This window comes from Cyanidioschyzon merolae, chromosome 12 (assembly GCF_000091205.1).
Source record: "Cyanidioschyzon merolae strain 10D DNA, chromosome 12, complete genome".
NCBI classification, from domain to species: domain Eukaryota; phylum Rhodophyta; class Bangiophyceae; order Cyanidiales; family Cyanidiaceae; genus Cyanidioschyzon; species Cyanidioschyzon merolae.
In genome coordinates this window covers 262,643-282,783 of record NC_010138.1, presented here as the reverse complement: position 1 = coordinate 282,783, position 20,141 = coordinate 262,643, and the positions used below count along the sequence as shown (strand labels likewise).

At 54.6% G+C, this 20,141-nt stretch overlaps 7 protein-coding genes across 7 annotated transcripts, besides 2 other annotated features; 3 read left to right on the top strand and 4 right to left on the bottom strand.

The window, feature by feature from the left end:
- Positions 1-1,310: 1,310 nt before the first annotated feature.
- On the top strand, positions 1,311-2,255 carry CYME_CML125C (hypothetical protein; the record flags this gene model as incomplete). The annotated part of the gene is made up of 1 exon (XM_005536713.1): positions 1,311-2,255. The coding sequence occupies one exon, from the start codon at positions 1,311-1,313 to the stop codon at positions 2,253-2,255; it is 945 nt and encodes a 314-aa protein (XP_005536770.1).
- CYME_CML124C (similar to dual-specificity protein phosphatase) lies at positions 2,230-2,541 on the bottom strand (the record flags this gene model as incomplete). Its single annotated transcript, XM_005536712.1, has 1 exon — positions 2,230-2,541. The coding sequence occupies one exon, from the start codon at positions 2,539-2,541 to the stop codon at positions 2,230-2,232; it is 312 nt and encodes a 103-aa protein (XP_005536769.1).
- A 1,997-nt stretch (positions 2,542-4,538) lies between these two features.
- Positions 4,539-7,313: a sequence feature (possible transcribed region).
- Positions 7,314-7,494: 181 nt separating this feature from the next.
- Positions 7,495-9,087, top strand: CYME_CML122C (similar to oxysterol binding protein; the record flags this gene model as incomplete). Its single annotated transcript, XM_005536711.1, has 1 exon — positions 7,495-9,087. The coding sequence occupies one exon, from the start codon at positions 7,495-7,497 to the stop codon at positions 9,085-9,087; it is 1,593 nt and encodes a 530-aa protein (XP_005536768.1).
- Positions 9,088-9,669: 582 nt separating this feature from the next.
- CYME_CML121C (hypothetical protein) lies at positions 9,670-11,835 on the bottom strand (the record flags this gene model as incomplete). Its single annotated transcript, XM_005536710.1, has 1 exon — positions 9,670-11,835. One exon carries the CDS (start codon positions 11,833-11,835, stop codon positions 9,670-9,672), a length of 2,166 nt encoding a protein of 721 aa, XP_005536767.1.
- Positions 11,836-12,325: 490 nt separating this feature from the next.
- Positions 12,326-14,019: a sequence feature (possible transcribed region).
- On the bottom strand, positions 13,322-15,634 carry CYME_CML120C (hypothetical protein; the record flags this gene model as incomplete). The annotated part of the gene is made up of 1 exon (XM_005536709.1): positions 13,322-15,634. One exon carries the CDS (start codon positions 15,632-15,634, stop codon positions 13,322-13,324), a length of 2,313 nt encoding a protein of 770 aa, XP_005536766.1.
- A 934-nt stretch (positions 15,635-16,568) lies between these two features.
- Positions 16,569-17,522, top strand: CYME_CML119C (NAD-dependent deacetylase sirtuin 2; the record flags this gene model as incomplete). Its single annotated transcript, XM_005536708.1, has 1 exon — positions 16,569-17,522. One exon carries the CDS (start codon positions 16,569-16,571, stop codon positions 17,520-17,522), a length of 954 nt encoding a protein of 317 aa, XP_005536765.1.
- A 518-nt stretch (positions 17,523-18,040) lies between these two features.
- On the bottom strand, positions 18,041-19,981 carry CYME_CML118C (hypothetical protein; the record flags this gene model as incomplete). Its single annotated transcript, XM_005536707.1, has 1 exon — positions 18,041-19,981. One exon carries the CDS (start codon positions 19,979-19,981, stop codon positions 18,041-18,043), a length of 1,941 nt encoding a protein of 646 aa, XP_005536764.1.
- Positions 19,982-20,141: the final 160 nt, after the last annotated feature.

The following is a 20,141-nucleotide window of genomic DNA, read 5'->3' as shown; positions in this document are numbered from 1 at the left end:
CGCCCTGATCTAGACCGGCTCTACAGGGACTCGGCACATACATGGTTGCTCATATTGCTAGGGTTCAAAGCGTCTCAATCTTGTCTCGATGCACATTCTAGTGCCCAAGCTGTATACAGAGCGTCCTGCAATAAATCCTTTTTCTTTCTGCCTAAGAGTGGAAGGAAATATTCTAGTTGAGATTCCAAATGCTCAGCGCACAAGAACATCGTTGCGTATCAGGCTGCGCCTTTCTCCGCCGCATACGAAGGACGTGCTTGGGTGATTGCTCTGGCTTCGACGCGTTGTGGCGGGCCCGAATCCTCACCATACCCTTCGCCCTCGCTGTTGATACATACCCGGGGCAGTCAATCGAGCTGGAGAGCACACGAACTATCGATTGTGCTGGTACTTGATGCTGTAGGACTTTCAGGGCCGAAAAAAAACATACGAACCAAGGTCCAGATTCTGTTCCGAAGCGCATCCGCAGCGTCTGCATGGCACGACGCATCCACACCAGCGATACGCGGCACTGCGAGGCGCCTTGGTAGCGCGTGCTCACGTCTCTCGCGAGCCCTGACGCTTGTACATCGCTTGCGCTACCTGCAGCGAGAGATGCGGCTGCACATGTGCACCCACGAGCGTCTGATGATACGCAAGGAGCTCATTCCATCAATAAAAGAGCACACAGGACGTTCATACATGTGCATTGTCGCGCGTGCTGTGTTCTTGCTCCGGTTAGAGAACGATATCCAGAATACGAGTGATAAAGTTTGAACTGTGCAGTTTATCGATGAAATCCGGCGCTGCACCATTCGAGTTGTTTGCGCAGCAACGTATTCGCATTTTCCGTAATAATAGATGGTGAGAACCACCCAGGCCTCCCGAAATTCCCCTCTTCTACGGACAGCAAGGAAGAAGCCCCAGTTACTCTGTATATGCTCCTACGTTTATCCTGTAACCTTTACACGCTTTCCATGGACACAACGTCGATGACACTGACGAGACCTCCCCAGTCGCCCGTCTTCAACATATAGTAGAAAAAGGTACCCCAATGCCTCCATGAACGCTTTATCTTTCCCCTGTATCCGCGTAAAGACCCGAACTCCTCTGTTTCTCTACCGCCGATATATCGCTTTCTGGTGCTGCTCACGGGGGCGGGCGGGACCGCCGCGCACCCGCACGCTTCGCGCGCGCCATTCGCGTAACGAGGTAGCGTCGCCGCTGCCGCAAGACGCAAATGCGATGGAAGATTTCGCGCCCTCCAACGCCAATGCCGTTACGCAGTTCCCAGCACCGCCTTCTTGCGTACAGGCTGTTGGCATAGTTTCATGCTTGCGCCAGCCGTTCCCTTGCCCCGCGAGACGACTGGAATCAGTAGCGGTGGCGGCGCTTTCCAAAGTCGCACAGGATTTGGGGGTTTGGGTCCACCTCGAGACGCTGCTCGCGCTGGGCTAGACCTCCCGGGTGCCGGTCGCAGCACCACGTACAACAACGCACAGCAGGAGCAGCAGCAGCAGCAGCAGCAGCAACCTTCCTGGCGCATCATCAATCGACTGTTAGGTCAAGCGGGGTTCCAAGCTTTGCCTTTAAGCGGAGGTCTGCAGGACGCGCCATCAGATGCTGCCGTGCGTGCTGCTTTCGCTCAAGTGCTTGCTGAGTACGAGCGGCGAGGAATGCTGCTTCAGAGTCTGCTCAGCGAGTCGCCGCCTGCAGACAGCCGAACTCGAGTTGCTGAGGCTGCACTAATGGAAATGGAGCAAGCCCTTCTGAAAAGCAATCGACAGGTTGCCTGGCTCAAGTCTAAACTGCTCAAATATCGTGCATATATCGAACGTAAGCGAAGAGAACGCCGAGAACAACAACAACAACAACAAGAGCAGCAGCAGCAGCAGCAGCAGCGGCAGCGAGAACAGCCCGAACGGCAGTCGCAACAGGAGCAGCGAGTCGGTGGATCATTACAGCCGCAAGCTCGGGCGCCCCAACGAGAAGGCACTATTGATTCGCAGATTGACTGGCACCAGGAGCTCCGACAACTCGTCACCGACTTGCAAATCATGCTTCAAGTACCTGATTACCGTTTACTCCCGGAACGCATACGCCAATTGCAGCGAGAAGCAGAGAACGCCATTTGGCTTGCGGAGTTTGCCGATTGTGTGCGCAGCATTGTTGAGGAGGTGCTCGGACCTGAATCGCACCTTTCAGAGGAACAAGTGCTCGATGAGCTCGAAAAGTGGGCAGTAGAACGCGTTAGTGCTGCTTCGGAACCAGCTTGACCACACCACGTACTTCGATGCGAGCAGAATGGAACTGGAAAGCCGGCCGAACCCATTCACCACACGAGCAGGGCATGCCGCTCCAGCAGAAACGGCCAACGCAAAACGTACACCGCTGACAGTAGATGCGACCTTGATTTCTTCCGACCGCATCGACCCAGTCCAAGGGCTCTGTAAAAAGCGATGTGCACGTTCCGCTCTGCTGGTCACGACCGTTGCTGTGCCCCACGAGGTCCTTGGCGCTGAAGAGCACTTCACCGCAGCGTTTGCAGTAGTACAGACCCATAGGGTGTACAGGCCTCGTTGGTACTGCAGATGAGGGGCGGGCTCTGGGACCGTTCTTCCCCTGCTGGGGAGCGAGCACGGTAACACGCCCCAGTCGATATGTGTTCCTCAAAACCGGAGTCAGCTTGAACAGCTGCAGGTGCAGAAGCAGTTAGTGCGTGTCTGGGCAGCAAATGCCCTCCACCGTGTTCACCAGCTTCGGCTGGTTTGCGAGCTGTCTCGCAAGACCCGTCACCGCACGCAGCGCGCGAAAAACACTCAGACCCGTTTCCAAAGTTCTTGAAGCAAAGTTATTGCAAGTAGAAAGCGTCCCAGATTCAAGGGTCTAACCAAGTCGCCAACAGTGGTGCGATCTTCGTGTCGCCGCGCTTCCTCTCTGTCTCCCGTTACTGCACTGGGGCGAATAAGAGAAAACTTCTGGATCGAAGTCGGACCCCTCGAGGAACTGAGTCGTTGTTGTGGACGCTCGTAGAGGGCCGCTAGATCCAGCCTTTCAGGCCGAAGCGGTCCTCGCGCTCTGCGCTCACGCGAGCCTGACCGAAGGACAAAGCTATGGTTTCGATTAGTGACCGATGCACCGAATCTGAACAGACTCGCTGAATCCGCACTGGACGCGCTTGTGCAAGCCTCGTGCCTCCTTCGAATCGAACGCACTTTACAGGTAAATAACGCCTTTTCGCTGCTGCAAGTACCAAGCTCAGCAGCAGTGCTTGAACCACTGTTCGCTAAAGCAGTATGCTTAGAGGAGTGCATTCTCGAACACGTGAATAAGAATGTGCTTTTTGTTTTGGTTTGGTTTCCTGGCAAATATTCAGCAGAAAAAATATCCAATGGATTGGAGAAAGTCAGCGGAAAGACCTGATCCTGTCGTTGCAGGCACGCGAAAAACGGTATTACTCGTTGCGGCCAGTCATTGTGCGGTCAGCAAGTGGTTGAAGCGCCCCTCTGATGGTTCTCGTTCCAAACGTCGTGTATCCGCGAAAGAACAAGTTAAACTCCATGAACATTACTGCCTTGTCCTCTATCCATTCCAATGCATGTGTTCTCGAACAATTACAACCAGAGCAGCCGCAGAATATGCAGTGTCCGTACCGTTAACTCGAGCGGTGAAGAAGAGACATCGACGGACGAAGAAAAATGCTCGCCTCTATTGCGACACGGTCGTGCGCTGGCAAATGCACTACAGATTTCACACACTGATCTGCGACCGCTTATAACTCATAAGACGAATGATGGTCTCATTCAATGAGAATTCATTCTGGGGAAAAAGCAGACCTCAATATGTGTATTGAAAGAAGGGAAGGCTGCTGATCGTGAAGAAGCAACAAGCGAGTATCCGACAACATCCGCGCCAGCGGCGATGCCAGTCTGTGATCATCTGCCAGTCGCCAAATAGATAGGATCGTTCAAAACCGCATGTTTCGTCGAGGCACACTTTGTGACTTCCGCTTCGCACACTCCTCCGCCCTTATTCTGGACAACGTGGCGTTCCATGACTAAAAGCGCTCATGGCGTATGCAGCGCATACTGGCAGTGAGCTGCTCTTCGCGCAGACACATTCGCCCAGTTTGCATCCAGTCGAAGGTATGCGCTCTGTTGCCGAACTCTGTTTTAGAGCTCACAGTTGAATTCACGAGCCGTTCGCAACCATGACACGGAATTTCTTCGACATTTCGTTCTCTTCATCGATTAGCCTTAATATGCTGTGTTGCGCTACTGCTCATGGTGCGCGGGAGGGTACCGAATAAGGCGCTTCGATCCTTGGGCGTGTTCACGACGGGGAAGGTTACGAACAAGGATTTGAGGATTTGTCCATATACGTGAATACACAGATAGACGAGCCAGGTTCCAATCCAACGTTCCACTCAGTGCGTATTTTTCCAGGAGACAAAGATCGATTATGGAGTAGAGTGACCACAACCCTGCCACCTCGCCGAGTAAAGCACACTGCGAAGCAAGATCGTCCCTCTGCGACAAAGCGTGAAGCATCCGAAAAACTTTACGAGGAGCTTTGACGGCGCTCGTTCAACGCTGCTCGATTACATGGCAGAAATGAAAAGAGGCTCGCAGAAACGATGGAGACTGACGGAACGTCATACTGCATTCAGTCTCTAAAAAATCAGGTCTGAGTCGAGCAACGAAAGTCATGATCAACCGCTAAAGGTAGACGACAAGAGAGACTTCGACGAGGGTGTAGATCTCGGGTTGACGGGCATCACAGCTGTCGCCATATCGCCAGGGCTGGGGCACGGAGGCAGGCAACGATGTAAACGAGAAGCAGATGAAGCTGCTCAACTTTTCCTGGGCTCGATATTTACGACATTCGCACATAATCGGCGCCAGGAGGCATACAAGCAAGGGGAATGACTTTGAACAGAGTCTTGCCGACGCTCCGTGGACCCTACTGCGCAGAGCGAATTGCTATGTACGCTTCGTCTAGAGAGTACTTGTGCGTCCAGAGGACGCTCGGAGACGATCTTTGGCTGGAATACCTGGGAGAGCGCTGGGGTCGCCAACGCTATCTGTTATATGGAGACAGAAAGCATGCATTCGCCAACGAGCATGATGCGTTGGAAAACCAAGTGACCGACGAATCGTTCCGTTTGATGGTAGCCCACAGGGCTGGACGTGTTGCAGTGCGAAAAGGCTGGAATGCGGTACCGTCGACGAGGTCGTAGAACAGGTCCTGGATTCGATTCTGTCTGATTCCCTTCGAGGCGTTCAGGATAACATAAAAGCATCAGTGAGCACGGGTGCTCACTGAAACAGATAGAGAACAAGAGAACAGAATGGAGCAATATACCTGATATGGTATCCTGTTCGAAGACTGAAATTCATATTGCGAGACAATCGAAGCGCTTAGACGCTTGGTATGGTGTGCTTGCACTGACAACGGTACGCTCGAGCGCTTTCGTCATTGGAACCTGAACGCCTCGGTCGGCATCGAGAACGCCTCGTGCTTGCAAAGCGCCCAGCGACTTTGGGGCGACCGAACTTGAGAAAGATTCGTTCAGTACTCATTTCGGGGATTGTGCTGAAATTTGGAAGGCTTGTGATACAGAAAATCAGTGGCCAGGAGAGCGTGTATTCGGTGCCTGCTGGGAGCAAGGCACCGGTCAGGTACGCGTTTCAGCCTTCCAGCAAGACTTGAATGCCGTGCACATACACGCAGACGATTTTTTTCAGGGAATTCATGATATCTCATAGTGATCTGTAGTTCGATATTACTGAGCATTTCCAAAAGTTTAACGGAGCGAAAACATGCCACCACCGTAGGGTAAACTGAAACCTACTCACAGGCGCTTCCCTGTGGTTTCTGACCGGCGCCTGCTATCGGCCTCAGTTTCTACTTGCTCACTGTGGCCTTGAGAGGCTGCCATACAAAGTTCGATTTCGTCAGCTCCTCGGGTCTTGACTTTAACACCGCGTATCATCTGGTATTGATGGCGGCGTTGAAGTCACGATTCATGGACTCCTCGCGTGCATTGCCGCTGGTTGAACGCACCAAAGCGAGAATTGCTAGAACTCGCACCCTCTGTGCCACTACATTCGCGTCATTGTCCCGTCGGACAAACACCTTTTCTCGCTCATATCCGCTCTTGTTCTTTTCTTCTTGCTCTTCATCACTTGCTCTTGCTCGCTTGGTGGTTGGCGTGAAGAGGATTTTTTTCCTAATTTTCGCCAAAACCGGCGATGAGTAACTTTCAGCACCCTCGACTTCCAGATGCATAGCATTCACGTAAATTTTTTCATTTTTCAAATGAGCGAACTTCTTTATGCCCTTAGGTAAGGAGTTTTCCGGATGGGGAAGGGCTTCCAGAAGAAAGAAAACGTGTACTCCCGATGCGTTACCGTATGCTGAACGCTTCTGCGTTTCGCCGAGTGGAGCGATCAATTTTGGTCCACAATGGAAAACACTCTATCGATGGGGCTGAACTACGGAGAGCACCTTGGAATGAAAAGCAGCTCTACCCCCGATAGAATCAGCAACAGTTCGTACGCACGGGAACGGTGAAATACCATTTTTTCCAATAGAGGGACGTCACCAGGTGCCTGGGAAAAGACCTCAATGATTCGAGACAGCGATCGTATGAGCCTTCTCTACAAATGAAACTGAGACATCCAAAAGAATCCAACATCCCTAGAATACCTGACGTCATCGTTCTCTAACAGTTCCCTTGAACACAACACAGGCTCCCTCTCCGCGAGTACTCGTGTGATTACCGACCCTCTGGTCCGAATGACGTCTCATCCACTGAAACAAACAAAGCGACGTCCCGGTGCTGCATACCGACAATGACGTCCCAGGAACGTTGACTTTCTGATTAATGGAAGATAGTCATGCGTAAACTAGGACTCGACTTTTCGCGACTGTATCCCAGTGTTTTCGAACAACTCGAAGAAGCTGGTGAGGAATAGAGACCCCGTGGCGTCTCCTATTGTCGCTTTTGCTTTCCGAAAAAGACAATCAACGGGTCGTTTTCTGCCGTTGACCACGAGCAGTCTTTCATACTATCGGTTTTTGCTCTGAAGCCTATACACGTCTTTCTTGCAGTGTTCCTCAACCGTAAGAGTACTGCAGTATGACTGACCTGAGTGAAGAACGCAGTCCTCCTTGCTCAGTTCAGTCAAGAATCAATGTCCTTCATTCAATTTCCCTTCTCTCTATACAACACGTTGCATGGTGATTACGATCTCCTGCCATGCACTACGAAAAAGCGCTCGATGATACGCGACGAGAATGGAACAAACTTGAGCTGAAAGTCCCTAAACAAACCCATAATCCTCGCTGGTTGCAGCTAGGCAGCAGGGATGTCGAAACGACGCCACCCAACGCCGCCAAGCGCTCAAAACCGTACCCGGGATTCTTCACGCAACTTGCCAATACAGCCTGTGAGCGGCAACCGCAGTGGGCTCCCAGGTGCTTAGTCGCGGTGGGCGCCGGTTTGGTGCTATGGACTCCACAGTCAGAGTCCCGGTCGATGACGTCAGGACTCGGGGACATAGTCGGAGTCTTGAGCGTTTCTTGACTGCGAGCGACTGGCGCGAAGTCTTGGCCGCCTTGGAGGCGGACGGCAACCTACTCGACAGCAGCGACAGTGGCGAGGAGCTGACTGCCGAGACACTAGAAACCGAAGATTTGTCTCAGACACTGACGGAGTTTCTGGATGCAGCCGACGAACCGCTGTCAGACAGTGATTTGGCGAATCTTTCGGGTGCGGGTGCCTTCATAGCAAGTCCGTTCCCGAGACCTGGCTCGTGTTCCCCCGATGCCGATGCCGATGCCAGTGTTTCTGATGCCGATAGACTGCCGCTTGTGACCCAGACACCAGAGACGCCTGCAGAGGTTTCGGAGTCGTGGAGCGCCACCGAGCGAGCGCTCTACGAACGGGGCTTTCGACGAGACGAGCGCATCACGACGAGCCTTAGCGCAACCGTCGAACAAACGCCTATCTCCATTGTCCAGATAGCCAAACAGGTTCTCCGGAACCTCAAAGCTGGCGAACTCTTGCCAAGCATCTCATTACCGGCATGGTTGCTGGAGCCGCTCTCAGCGACAGAGAAGGTAGCACTCGCGATGCGCTACGGAGAGCTGCTCGCAGCCTGGGCCACCGAGCCCGATCCTTTCGAGCGTTTTCTGAAGGGCATGCAGTACTTTCTATCCGGGCTTCCGAACCAGTGCTCGCTGCGGAAACCATTTAACCCCGTCCTCGGCGAGACGTTCATGTGTGCGTTTCCCCACCGAGAGGCGTCGCATGGCATTACGTCATTGTTTTGCGAACAGGTATCGCACCATCCACCGCGAACCGCCATGCACATGCGGAATAGTCGACTTGGCGTTCGTATCCATACGGTTATGGAGCCGCGCCCGAGTTTCGGCGGAAACTCTCTCAAGATTGAAATGGCTGGGCACGCGCTCATGGAGCTCACCCACGCCCAAGACGTTGAACAATACATTCTGACGCGCCCGGCGATGGTATTCTCGGGCATTCTGGGTGTAGGCAAACAGCAGCTAGAGTGCATCGGAAAGTGCATCTTTCATTGCCCCAAGCTCGGTTTTCTCGCCAAATTCGATTTCAGCGGAGTGTCTCTTGCTGGACTCCGTGGCAGCGAACACGCTGTAGAAGGCAAGTTGTACGTCCATGAGCAAAAACGCTACCGCTTCTACGGACGTTGGGACGATTGTATTTATTTGAAGGATCTTACCAATGGTGAGACTCGATTGCTCTACAATGCAGGTGATGTTTATGAACGGTGTCGCATCCAGGTCTGGATACCACCGGAACCCCAGCAACCTCCCAAGTTTGCGCGAACGGTATGGCGGGCCACAGCCGATGCGCTTCTACGAAATGACTTTGAACGAGCGACGGTCGAGAAACGTCGAGTTGAGGCGTGTGAGCGTGAGCTTCGAAGCCTTCGCGAACAGACCGGAGAGACGTGGCAACCTCAATTTTTTGAGCTCGACCCCTTGACTGGCATCTATATATTCAACGACAAACACCGACATTTCGTAGAAATGGATCCAGAAGACCTCGATGCGATTTGACTGGCGCTGAGCATTTGCACCCAGCGCTGGTCCAGTGCAGCGATCAAGCCTGGTGGTGAGTCGCTCCTTGGGAAAGGCGCCTTTTGAGGTGATCCTAGTGAAGCTCACCCAGCACCATGACTTTGACACCGTACTGTTGATGGCATGCGAGCAGCAGTGCACTGCTCGTGACGCATCCTATCCATCTAGCTCTCTATCTATTGTAGCGCATGATTTCTAAACACCGACGGTGTCTCTATGTGCACGTTGACCATTCCGAGGCAGCGCAAGCACTTGTCAAGCTGAACGCTATCACCATGCGATAGACTGATCGATCGCCAAGTGCGCCAGCCGGTTCGAGCTTAGCGTATGATCTCAACAACAACAACAACAACAACAACAACAACAGCGTGCACGGTATGGACTCGGCACAAGTTGTTGCGTCGTTCATATTCGTCACGAGTAGGTGCGTGATCGCTCAGTTCGTGTTCATGCTTCACATACTACAAAACGCTGCAGATCAGAATCAGTACAAGCGAAGCTTACTCGGAACACCGACCGATCACTCCATTGCACGAAACGAACGCTCGTACCGCATGCCTGTCAGGGAAACGAGTCCTCTCGACTCGTTGCCGTCTTTGTGGATCCATGGACAACGCAGATGGGTTCACGCAGCTCGGATTCAGCGCGCTCCGGACGCGTTTCAGAGAAGAATCGTGCAGCACGGACAGCGCTTCGGAGCTGCTGCACGAGGCGACAGCGCTCTGCTTGGATGTCAGCGAGTTGCCGCGCTTGCTGGGCATGCTCCCGACGCAGCGCCTGATTGGCTGCAGCAACTGTCTCCAGGGCCTCGTTGAGTTCCCGCATCCGATTTCGGAGTGCTTCGTTCTCCAGGAGTAATTCCTGGAAGAGTTCATCATGTTCATGCTGCAAATGACGGCTCTGCTGTAACGGCAAAAGCAGGCTACGCTCAAGTTGCAATACGGTCGATTCGCTTTGACCCAACGCCTCTGTTGGGGAACGAGCACCACTCACAGGCACCGAGTTCGGGCCGGCGATGCTATTGCCCGATCTGAGCGCATCGATAGATCGATACACCGTTTGACACTGGGCTTCGTATTGGATGCGCAGTTCCGTGAGCGTTAGGCGCAAATCACGGATTACCAGCGCCATGGCGTTCCACGACAGCGAGTATTCGTCACTTGGACCGCAGCACGCTCCGGGAAGTTGCTCGGACTGCTGTGCAGACGCGGCGGCGTCCGCAGCGGTACTTGCTCTTGGATGACGTTGTAGACGGGGCGCGCCCTCCAGTTGCTGAAGGCGCCGGTCCAATGTTGCGAGCGATGTGCTGATGGCTGCCCGCTGGGTATCCAGAATTGTTGCGAGCTCCTGAAGGCATTGGAAAGGCTCCGGCGAGAGGGTGCAGCCGCTTCGCGGGCTGGCCTCCGCAGCACTCGCCAGCTGGCGTGTGTCATGGCGTTCGCGTTCCGATCCGGTGTGCATTGGTGGCGTGCTTCTTTCATCGGCACCGGATCCAGTCTCGTGCGTATGGTGCATGCTCGTGCGACGCCAGTCCGAAGCAGTCACGACCTTGGATGCAGATACAACGAAATCGGTCGGCATTCGCTGACGCTGCGACTCGAACGCACTCATCGTCGTCGTTTCTCGGCTAGCGGCCACTGAAGAACCGTCCCGAGCACCATGCGAAGCCACAACCGGCAGACAGCTGGCGTTCCAGCAGAGTAGAATGGCAGCGCCCGGACACCAGGCCCAGATTCTGGTTTGCTGGCGATCCACGCGCAGCATCTGGACCGGTTCTTGGCGCCAGGACCAGTAGGCTCCAGCACGCTCGCCTTGTAACTCGACATCGAATGCCTCGCTCCGCAATTCGCACGTACCGTCGCTGAAACCAGCGAGGACGAATCCTCGTGCGCCACAGAAATCGCTCAGCAGCCTGGTCGATGTATCGGCCAGAGTACCTGCACCGCTTTCCCTGTTACAAATCACCCTAGATGCCAGTTCAAGGCCGTTCATTGAATCGGATACGTTATGCGCATCGAGGCTGTTGCTGCGGGTCAACATTACCGAACAACAGAGTATCGAGCCTGTGGCAGAGCCCAGAACAAGTCGCTGAGACGGTGTGTCAGGGCGCATGCGATCCCAGGGCGCTGCACTCGGCAGTTCGAAGCGTTTGCAAATTCGCAGCTGCTGGTCTAGGACAAGCAGATAACCGTCTGCGCACAGCAGCCAGGTGTATCCGTCGTCGACGCCCAGAAATCCGTCGAGTATGGGTGCCTCTCGCCAACGTTGCCACACTTGCGTCTGCGGCCTGCCACGCGCAGTCGGAACGTCCCAATGGGCGGCGTAGATGACTGGATCAGGGGCACCACTCACATAGAGAAGTGCTAGGCGAAGGTTCCCAGTACGAGGCTGCTGTGGGCAAACTGCAACGCTGAGAACCTGGGGCGTCCGACCGTTCTCGACAACCATACAGCATGCCTTTACCAGTTTTTTGGCCTTGATTGCATCGGCAACGTCCAATACATAGGCTGCAACTCTACCAGAGCGCTCAGCAACAAAGCAGCCGTTGGGGAACGCCGCTAAACGGCAACCCTGGGTCACAAGCTTTGCGTCTAAATGAAGCCGAGGCACTGGTAGACCAGAGTCCTTCTGGACTAACGCCAGAGAGAGACTGCCGTCTGCAAAAATACACCAGAGTCCATGACCATCCCAGTCGGGTTCAAAGGTTTCGAGTTTGCAGGCTGCCATAAGATGCCTGTCGTCCAAATCGGAGGATGACAGAAACGGGTGATGACGCCTTTCGATCAAATCGAAAAACAGTATGAAACGGTATATTCAGAACTTTTAGGATTATAAATGGATATATCTCACCATGCTCGCCAGCATCGTGCGCCTCATCGACATCGGCTCGCCGCCTATCGCTGCGACGTCGAGCCGCGTGGCGGCAGCAGCACGAATCGGCAGGAGTCCGCACTGGACGCCACCCATGCAACGGCGCTTCTGTGAAGGAGATCGACATTTGCATCTCGCTCGTAACAGGAACAGGGACGGGGTATACGCGGCAGGATTGGCATGGACCCGGTCGAGTCGCTTGATTCGGAAACGTGTGTGCGGCAACGAGGCTCACCGAACAATGATGTGAACAATTGGGCAGTTATGGGTCATGATGGCCATGCACGCGTGGCGCCCCTGTCCCACGCCAGAGACAGGGCTCGAACGCGAGTCCTCGGAAACGCCCACGAGGCCTGCGATTGCTTTGGTATCGCTTGCCGATGATACTGTTATCTGGTTGGACGGGAGGCCAGCGCAAAGCTGCTCGGACTGTTGGCGTCCGTCCGCGCAAGGCAACTCGAGGAACTGCTTTCGCAACAAGCGAGTCTGGCACCTGCAGCGCAGCGGAGCGCCAGGGCAGGGCGTCTGCACCCCAGCAATATGCGCAGTGGGTGCATGCAAATCACGCCGAAATGCGAGCACGTTTCGCGAGCAGTTCGCTTGTGAGGATGAACTGTGCCGCACAGTGTTCCGTTTTTTAGGGCGCAGTACTCAAGATGCACCGGGTCCGTCCACACATACGGCGGTTGGATGCAACCCAGGATCGGGGTCGGAGCAGGCCTCGCATAGAGCACCGTGCGCGCGTACTCGCGCAGCACCAACACGTCGAGGCGTGAGAGCGACCAGAGGCCTCAATGCACGAAACGGAAGAAGGCTCGGGGGCTCGGCGCTCAGTATCGCTTCTTCAGCTAGACGAAGCCTCGCGTGCATTCCAAGAGCGTATCCTGCTGGATCAAATCTTGATGTTCCGAGACGAATAGCGCGAGTAAAGAAGTTGGTATCCCATTCAATATTGTGCCCGCAACTGCTTTTCGAAAACGGGGTATTCGTTCCAGAATGGCTCGCGTTCAGGCAAGTACGAGATCTCTGGCAAGTCATGCACGAAGCCTCTTCGATTAGATGTCGAGTAGAAACATGGATCTTGATCAGAGCGTTCGTTCCTGAATGATTCAGGTACGCGCAGACACACAGGAAATACGCCCAGTCATGCAGTGCTCCTCTTCGTACAGAGATCGAGTAGGGATAGGAAGCTCCCGCCAAAGCAATCCGTGTCATACTTGCAGTGCACCAGAGGTGCCAAGGGCGAGCTCTCCTTCGATGCTACATCATTTCGAAAGGCCTCTCGTGAGCTCCATATGTACCGCCAATAACAGAAAAAAAGCTGAGGAGTGCTTGCGTTCGCCTAGGAGACTCGGGTTTGCGGGCCACGTACATGCTCCTGATACAGCTTCCGGATCGCGGCACGAACGCGCTGACTCGTATCGTTGGCGCGCGTTCTGGACGCGAGACTTCGGAATTGCTCCGAGGATGTTCGCGACGCAATGGTCTTGCCTGTGTGCATGAGTCCTGCGAAGCCGCGACCCAAGGCTTGCCAACCGGCACGGGCCAGTTCCATGGAACGACCTTCTCGACGCATCTCTGGGTCGTCTCGGCTGATTCGCAGCATGGGCGCATCCCAGAGGCCACTCGACTCAAAACTGGGGCAGGGTTCCGAGTCGGAGTCCTCGGCATCGCTCTGCCGAATAACTTGCGGCGCTTGTTTTTGTGGTTGTTGTGGCTGGTGTTGACGTCGCATAGGGCTACTCGCTGTAAGGCGTTGAGCAGCTTCTGCTGCCTGTAAAGCAAAACGGGCGATTCCTGCTGGTGGCATCATGACGTGCACCGAAGGCGCAGCGGTTCGCACCAGTTGCTGGATGATGCAAATCAACACGTTGCGCTCAGCAAAGGAGCGCGCTGCCAGCACCAAATATATATGATGCGTGAGGTCCGCAACGAGCAGAAGTGGTCCTGATGCAGGCACGAACACATCAGAGCTGGTATACAGCGCTCGATAGGGGAAACGCAACAGGCAAGGTCCGGCCACGTCCGCTCCAGTGGACACCGATAATGGTCGCTGGCAGCTGTTCTCCGCAGAATCTCGTGATTCACGCTCGGGTTCCTGAGGATACAGACAGATATCATCCGAGCGGAGAACCATTAGATATGTCTCGTTGTCCTTCAACGTTGTCGATTGCTGGTCGCCGAGCTGATGGTAGACGCAGCGCACTCGGCATTGTGGCAGTTGGAACAAGCGCTGGAGCAGGAGCCCCTCTTTGCTCGAAGCGGAGATCGTCACCGGCCTTGTCTGCACCTCAAATTGGTCTATGGTTTCCCCAGTTCGGGGGCTGCACACGATCCACCGTGCAATGAGGGCGTGCGAGAGGTCCTCCCCGCTGCATGTGTAGACCCTGCCGTTGGCGCCGGGTATGGGATCCGCACGATTAGATGAGTCTGGGCCTGAATCGCAATGTCCAGCGCGGAGCCACTGGACTTGAGCGCGCCCCGCTTTGAGCCAGGCTTTCGTAACCAGCGAAGCGCCAACGTGACATTGTCCTTCAATGCGAACATTCATGCCCTTCTGGCGAGCAACCTGCCATGCCACTGCCAGACGCGCTCTGAGCTTTCTCGCCTGGACCGCGCGATAGAGCGCTTGGAAACGCTCCGCCACTACCACAGCGGGCATCGGTTTGGTCGACGTGGCGAACGAACGATCCCTACGACCCCGGAATCTCTCGAAGCGAACTGCAGAAGCATCCACGAGCGTTCGCCAGCGATACCGAAGCCACAGGCACTCCACGAAGCGAACAGCGCTGTGATAGAGTTGGACGCATCGCATGGCGGCCCGCTTCTTTGCATCGAATTCCGCGGCAAATCGCGAGCGCTCTGCTTCACAGGAAAACTGTAGCACCAAACCGAGGAACGGAGTCTCGAGAACCAGAATCGGTGACCCGGATGCCTTTTTTTCATCTTCTAATTCAGTGCTGGCCCCGATAAAGTCCTCGTGCAGGCTCCCTGGCCCAGCTTGGTCCGAAATGAGCTGACAGACGCTCAGCGGCAGCGTGCGAAGGCGGCCATCGGCGTCGCGGCCGGAATCGAACTGGCCCCAGTCAAGAGCCGGGGCAACCACAGGCATCGCTAGAATGATGGAATCTACACCCTCCATGACCAAAAGAGAGGTGTCCCAGATGGCTACAAGGCAGATTCTCCACAAAGTCGACGGCCATAGCGACCTTTGTACGTGCGATCCGGCGTCTCCGCCGTCGACGTCCTTGGAGCCAACGCGGAGCGCCTGGAACAGGGGCGGTGGCACACTGCGTCCCTCAAGTGGTTCAAGACGCAATACACGTACCTTGTAGAGAATGCACATACCAACTTGTTGCTCTTTGAGGCTGCATTTGCTCCATAAGTCACGAAAACGCTCGAACAGCGACAGTTTTGTGGTTCGCTTCGGAGCGAGTTCGCCCTCTGGCTGAGACGGTGGCTCGTCTGTCTTGTGCAAAAGAGCCTTCGGATACCAACGCACACCTTTTCTAAGAGTCATATGCAGCAGCTTCTCCGAGATTGATGACCTTGTCTGCGCACTCTCTGACTGAAGCACCCGGGCTCTCGTCGTACCGTCGGAGGGCAATAGATCCTGCTGAGCAGCATTCGTGCTCCGTGCGACCGCCTCACCCATGATCCAGTACTCGTCAACGAATGAGCTGACACGGACAAACTATTCGCTAACGAATCGTTTAGAATGAGATATTCGGCAACGCGTTGTAGGCCTCGGGGGCGTGTCGCAGCGATGGACGCGATTCGAATCATCGAAGGGAAAATGGATCGCGCGCAATTTCCCGCGTTTTTTCCGCAGCGGCACGTGAGGCTTCCGTGTGGATACTGCCGAAGCAGTGCATCTGTGATGGTATGCTTTGCGGAACTACATGCGGTTCTAAGCTGGTACATGGCGATATCACGAATCCGTATCTCTGAGGTAACACCTGTTGTGCCGTTTTCATGCGCACTCCATACGAGTCCAGAAGAGGCACAGGATTCATCCAGGCAACGTCGGTTATGCTGGTTTAACTGCGCGCTCACTGGTGCGTTCTATCACGAGATGGGCTGGACTCGGCGATCCACTGTATACGCGGTGCGTATCCCGTGCGAGAACTGTCTGCGGGCGTGATTGCAGCAGCGCCATCGGGTGATTGCTCCGGCATCTCCAGCTTCGTATCGGTCGAGATGCTCACGAGCTGTCGCTTCCAGTGATGTGGCAATGCCGCTCTGTCTCTGTGGCGCATCCACACCAGCGCTGTGGGCGCCATGGCGGACCATCGCCTCAGACTCGACGCGTAACAGAACGTACGAAACGACGAGCACATTCAAGGTTAAATATGGCTAATGGGACTTGGACGTAGCGTACAGCATGACGGACGCTATTTCGATGACCAATATGCATCACGCAATCTGGGATCCACGGTCCACGTAAACGCTCTGTTGAATAGGAAATCAGAGAACGCTGATCTGCGTCAACGTTCTGTCGAGTGGAAACCCTTGCGTTCGCGATCTGGGTGTCGCTCGCCTGGGAGCGCTCCTTTCGACGAGACAACGTGTGTTGCGTTGCTTTGAAAATGTGGGTCGCGAACTTCTGGCAGTGGGTGTGCCAGTCAGCACCCAGAGCAGACGGTAGGCGGCAATCGTTCACCCAGCTCGAAGACGTGGCGACAGCGCTTACGCGACGTGACCGGACACCGCGGGTGCTGGTTATCCTTGGAGCTGGCGTATCGACTGCAGCGGGAATCCCGGATTTCCGCTCACCGACCACGGGTCTATACGCTCGTTTGGAAACAAAGGGACAGCTGGACGCTTCTCGTGTTTTCGATATTGACTATTTTCGGACACAGCCGCAGGCGTTTTATTCACTAGCACACGAGCTCTTGCGGGAGACCGGCGGCTGTTTACAGCCCACTCGAGCACACTGGTTCGTGCGATGCCTCGCAGAACGTGGTTATCTGGTGCGATGTTATACGCAGAACGTTGATGGCCTCGAGCGTTTGGCTGGCATCCCAGAATCGTTGCTTGTTGAGGCGCACGGCACGATGCAACGGGCACACTGCACAGCTCCCGGTTGTGGTGCCGCTTATGATGCGAAGCTGCTTCTACGCCAGGTTGTTTCGGGAGAGGCTGTAGCAGCTCCTCCGCGTTGCTCGCGTTGCCAGGCTGGTTATGTCAAACTGGCCATTATTTTCTTCGGGGAGAAGCTGCCGTGGCGTGTATTTCGATCGCTCATGACAGACCTGTGGCGCTGCAACCTGTGCCTAATTATGGGAACATCTCTCACGGTCGCACCTGTTCGATGGATCCCGGAACAGCTCCCGAAGCGAACACCGCGTATATTGTTGAACCGCTCGCCTTCGGGATCTATCGGAAGACGTCCACTGGATTTGTGGATCGCCGATGATGCGCAACATTCAGTGGAGCGCCTCGTGGATCTTTGCGGTTGGCGAGAACAGATGGACACCCTCGCTGCATCTCCTGCATCGCTGTCTGATTTGCTGCCAGTGCGTTTCGGTGAGCGCTCTTGAAATTACAGACAAACTGTACACCAGCGGGTGTGTCGGCTACGCGTTGCCGGAGGTATGGTCTCCACGGGGACACGACAGCTACCACCGTTGCTGCTGCTGCTGATGATGATCGTGATGCTGATGACGATCGTGATGCTGTCCTGAACGATGCTGAAACAAGCCGCATTCCGTGGAATCGGGTTCAGGTTGCTGAACAGAGAAAAGCGACGGGATCCGTCCGCGGAGATGGAAGACACCACCAATGTTGCGTGCTGCACGTGACGCATGCTTCGTAACAGATATAGGAGGTTTTTATCACATCTCCTGTACAAAAAGCTGCGCTCCATTCTTGCAGGGTACAACATGGACGAGAATCCGAGCGATGGCAATCGCTGCTCCTGTCTCATAGGCGACTCTCAAAGCGAACATGAACAGATCGGCGACGGCGATGGATGTACGCTCCGCACCCGTAGGCCGACGCAGTGCCATCAACAACGCTCAAGCGCTGCTTGTGTTTCGGCAAGACGCCGACTGGGTTGTCATGAAATCATGGACGTTGTGTTCGTGGCGACTTGTGTGGACAGCTTCGTCGAAAAGGGACCGGGAAGCTCTCGAAGTCGTTCCGCAATGATCCGCTCAGAATCCGAATCCTGCTTGTTGATGGTCGCAACGGGAACAAAGATCAGATCTGAAAGTTCTTCTGATGATAGCTCGGTTAAAGGACGACTGAAGATCTGTCTCAAATTCGGTTCCATCAGGCTCGCCGTATTCTGCAGGACAGGCGTTCCGGGCTGCAACGAACTGAACCCGATCGAGCGACCCAATACATCAGAAGCCACTCGTTTCATACCAAGTAGCGTGCCTGCCACGTCGGTGCGGTCACAAACGCTACCTCGAAGCAAAAGATGCAGGCCGCGATGGTCCATGCAGAAAAAACTCGGATCCGGCTGGAGCATTTCACCCGAAAGATGAATGAATGAGAACAGCAGCCCAACTTGTTTCGTGCGAAGGTGTTCTTCCAAAGAAACTATCCACTGGTCGTTGCTGCTCCAGACACCTACAGGTCCGCGCGCATGTTGTGTGATGAAGACAAAAAAATTGTATGCTAAATATCGGCTGTTCGTGCGCAAAATCGTGAGGCCTTGCATGCAAAGACTGTTCAACGAACTACGGATTTCGGAGACGATACGCACGTTCGGAAGCCTATCCACACGTTTTTCTCGAACGCGTGCAGCGACCTGGCCATCGCGAATAACCAACAGGTAGTCTATGCTGTCCGAGAGCCGTATACTTGCAAGCAAGTGCTCGATATTTTCCCACTCAACCGACGAATTGGGCGTATCCCAGATCACCAGAACGAGCTTCTTATCGCCGATCAGGGGCGAGGCGACTCGTGGAGGTTCAATTGGATGCACCTGATCATCATGCTGAAAGTGGTAGTACCTATGAATATCTGGAAGCTCCGGTGCATCCGGATGATCCATCCACTCTGAGTACAGTAGCACGTACGGGTAGCTCATCATCCATTGTGTTTTCATGAATAGTGTCTCATAGGGGTGAAGATCGACGCCATCGACCGCTCCGTGGCGACTAGGGAACACGTTACGGTTGCAGGTTACCAGCTCATTGGATGCGTTCCATATTCGCTGGTATTTGGTCATGAGCGTGTCCACAGAGAGACCGGCTTGGAAAAGGGCTCGCGTCAAGCCAAATTCACCGTATAGTATAGCGTCCCTTTTGCTAGGGTACGATCGGAAGACACCTGCTCGTCGAGCGGCCAGCATGCCCTCTGCGCTCAACGCGAAAGCAAAACCTTCAAGCCGCGCCCCTGGGCCACCAGCATCCTGTTTTGGCAGACAGACGAGCGAGGCTCCAACAGCTGCTACATTTCCTCGCATGAGGCTGTCAAACGCAGCAGTCCATGGCCGATCACGAAAGAATTTGGGCAGGAACGGACCCCGCACAGAAGCGTTGATGCAGTAGAGGCGCTTCAGACGTTGCAGCTGTCCCTGAATCTCAAGCTGGTTCAGTAGGTGTCCGTGTGCACCAAAATCATAGCCGTAGTTTTCTCTTCTTAGTACGTGCACGTTTGGCCGCTTGGCGTCAGCGGACTCACAGGGTGTGCAAGTCCCACCGTTTACTATGATGAAAAAGAGACTCTTCGGGTCAGCATAGACTCCATGTCGAAGGAAGAACTCCAGGTTCCGAAGTTCATGTGGCGAGCTTTCTCGGTACGCGTACGAAATGATCCTCAAGTCCTGATGATCATCCAAAAGGTTTCCAATTTTATAGGAGGGACACCACCGCACACAGAGTAGGGCCAGTCCCAGAAGAGGCAGTCCCAGCCAAACGTACCACCTGCGCACAGGACGCAGAAACCTCGTACGTGATTGCTGCCGAGTATCAAGCCTCACGGGTGAAACTTCTCCTCCATGCCGTCTTATACTATGCAAAGAATTTTTTCTAGGATCGTGATTCATAAACAAGAACAAAAGTGCCGAGAACCCTTTGTAAGACCCGTGAGGAGGCCCCAGCCACGCACGAACCCGGGTGGCGTTGGAGCGCGCAACCGCTGCCGAGAATCCCGCGCTTGAGCCGCCACGCCCCGCTGGAGTGTCCACGTACGGGTGATCCGCCTGC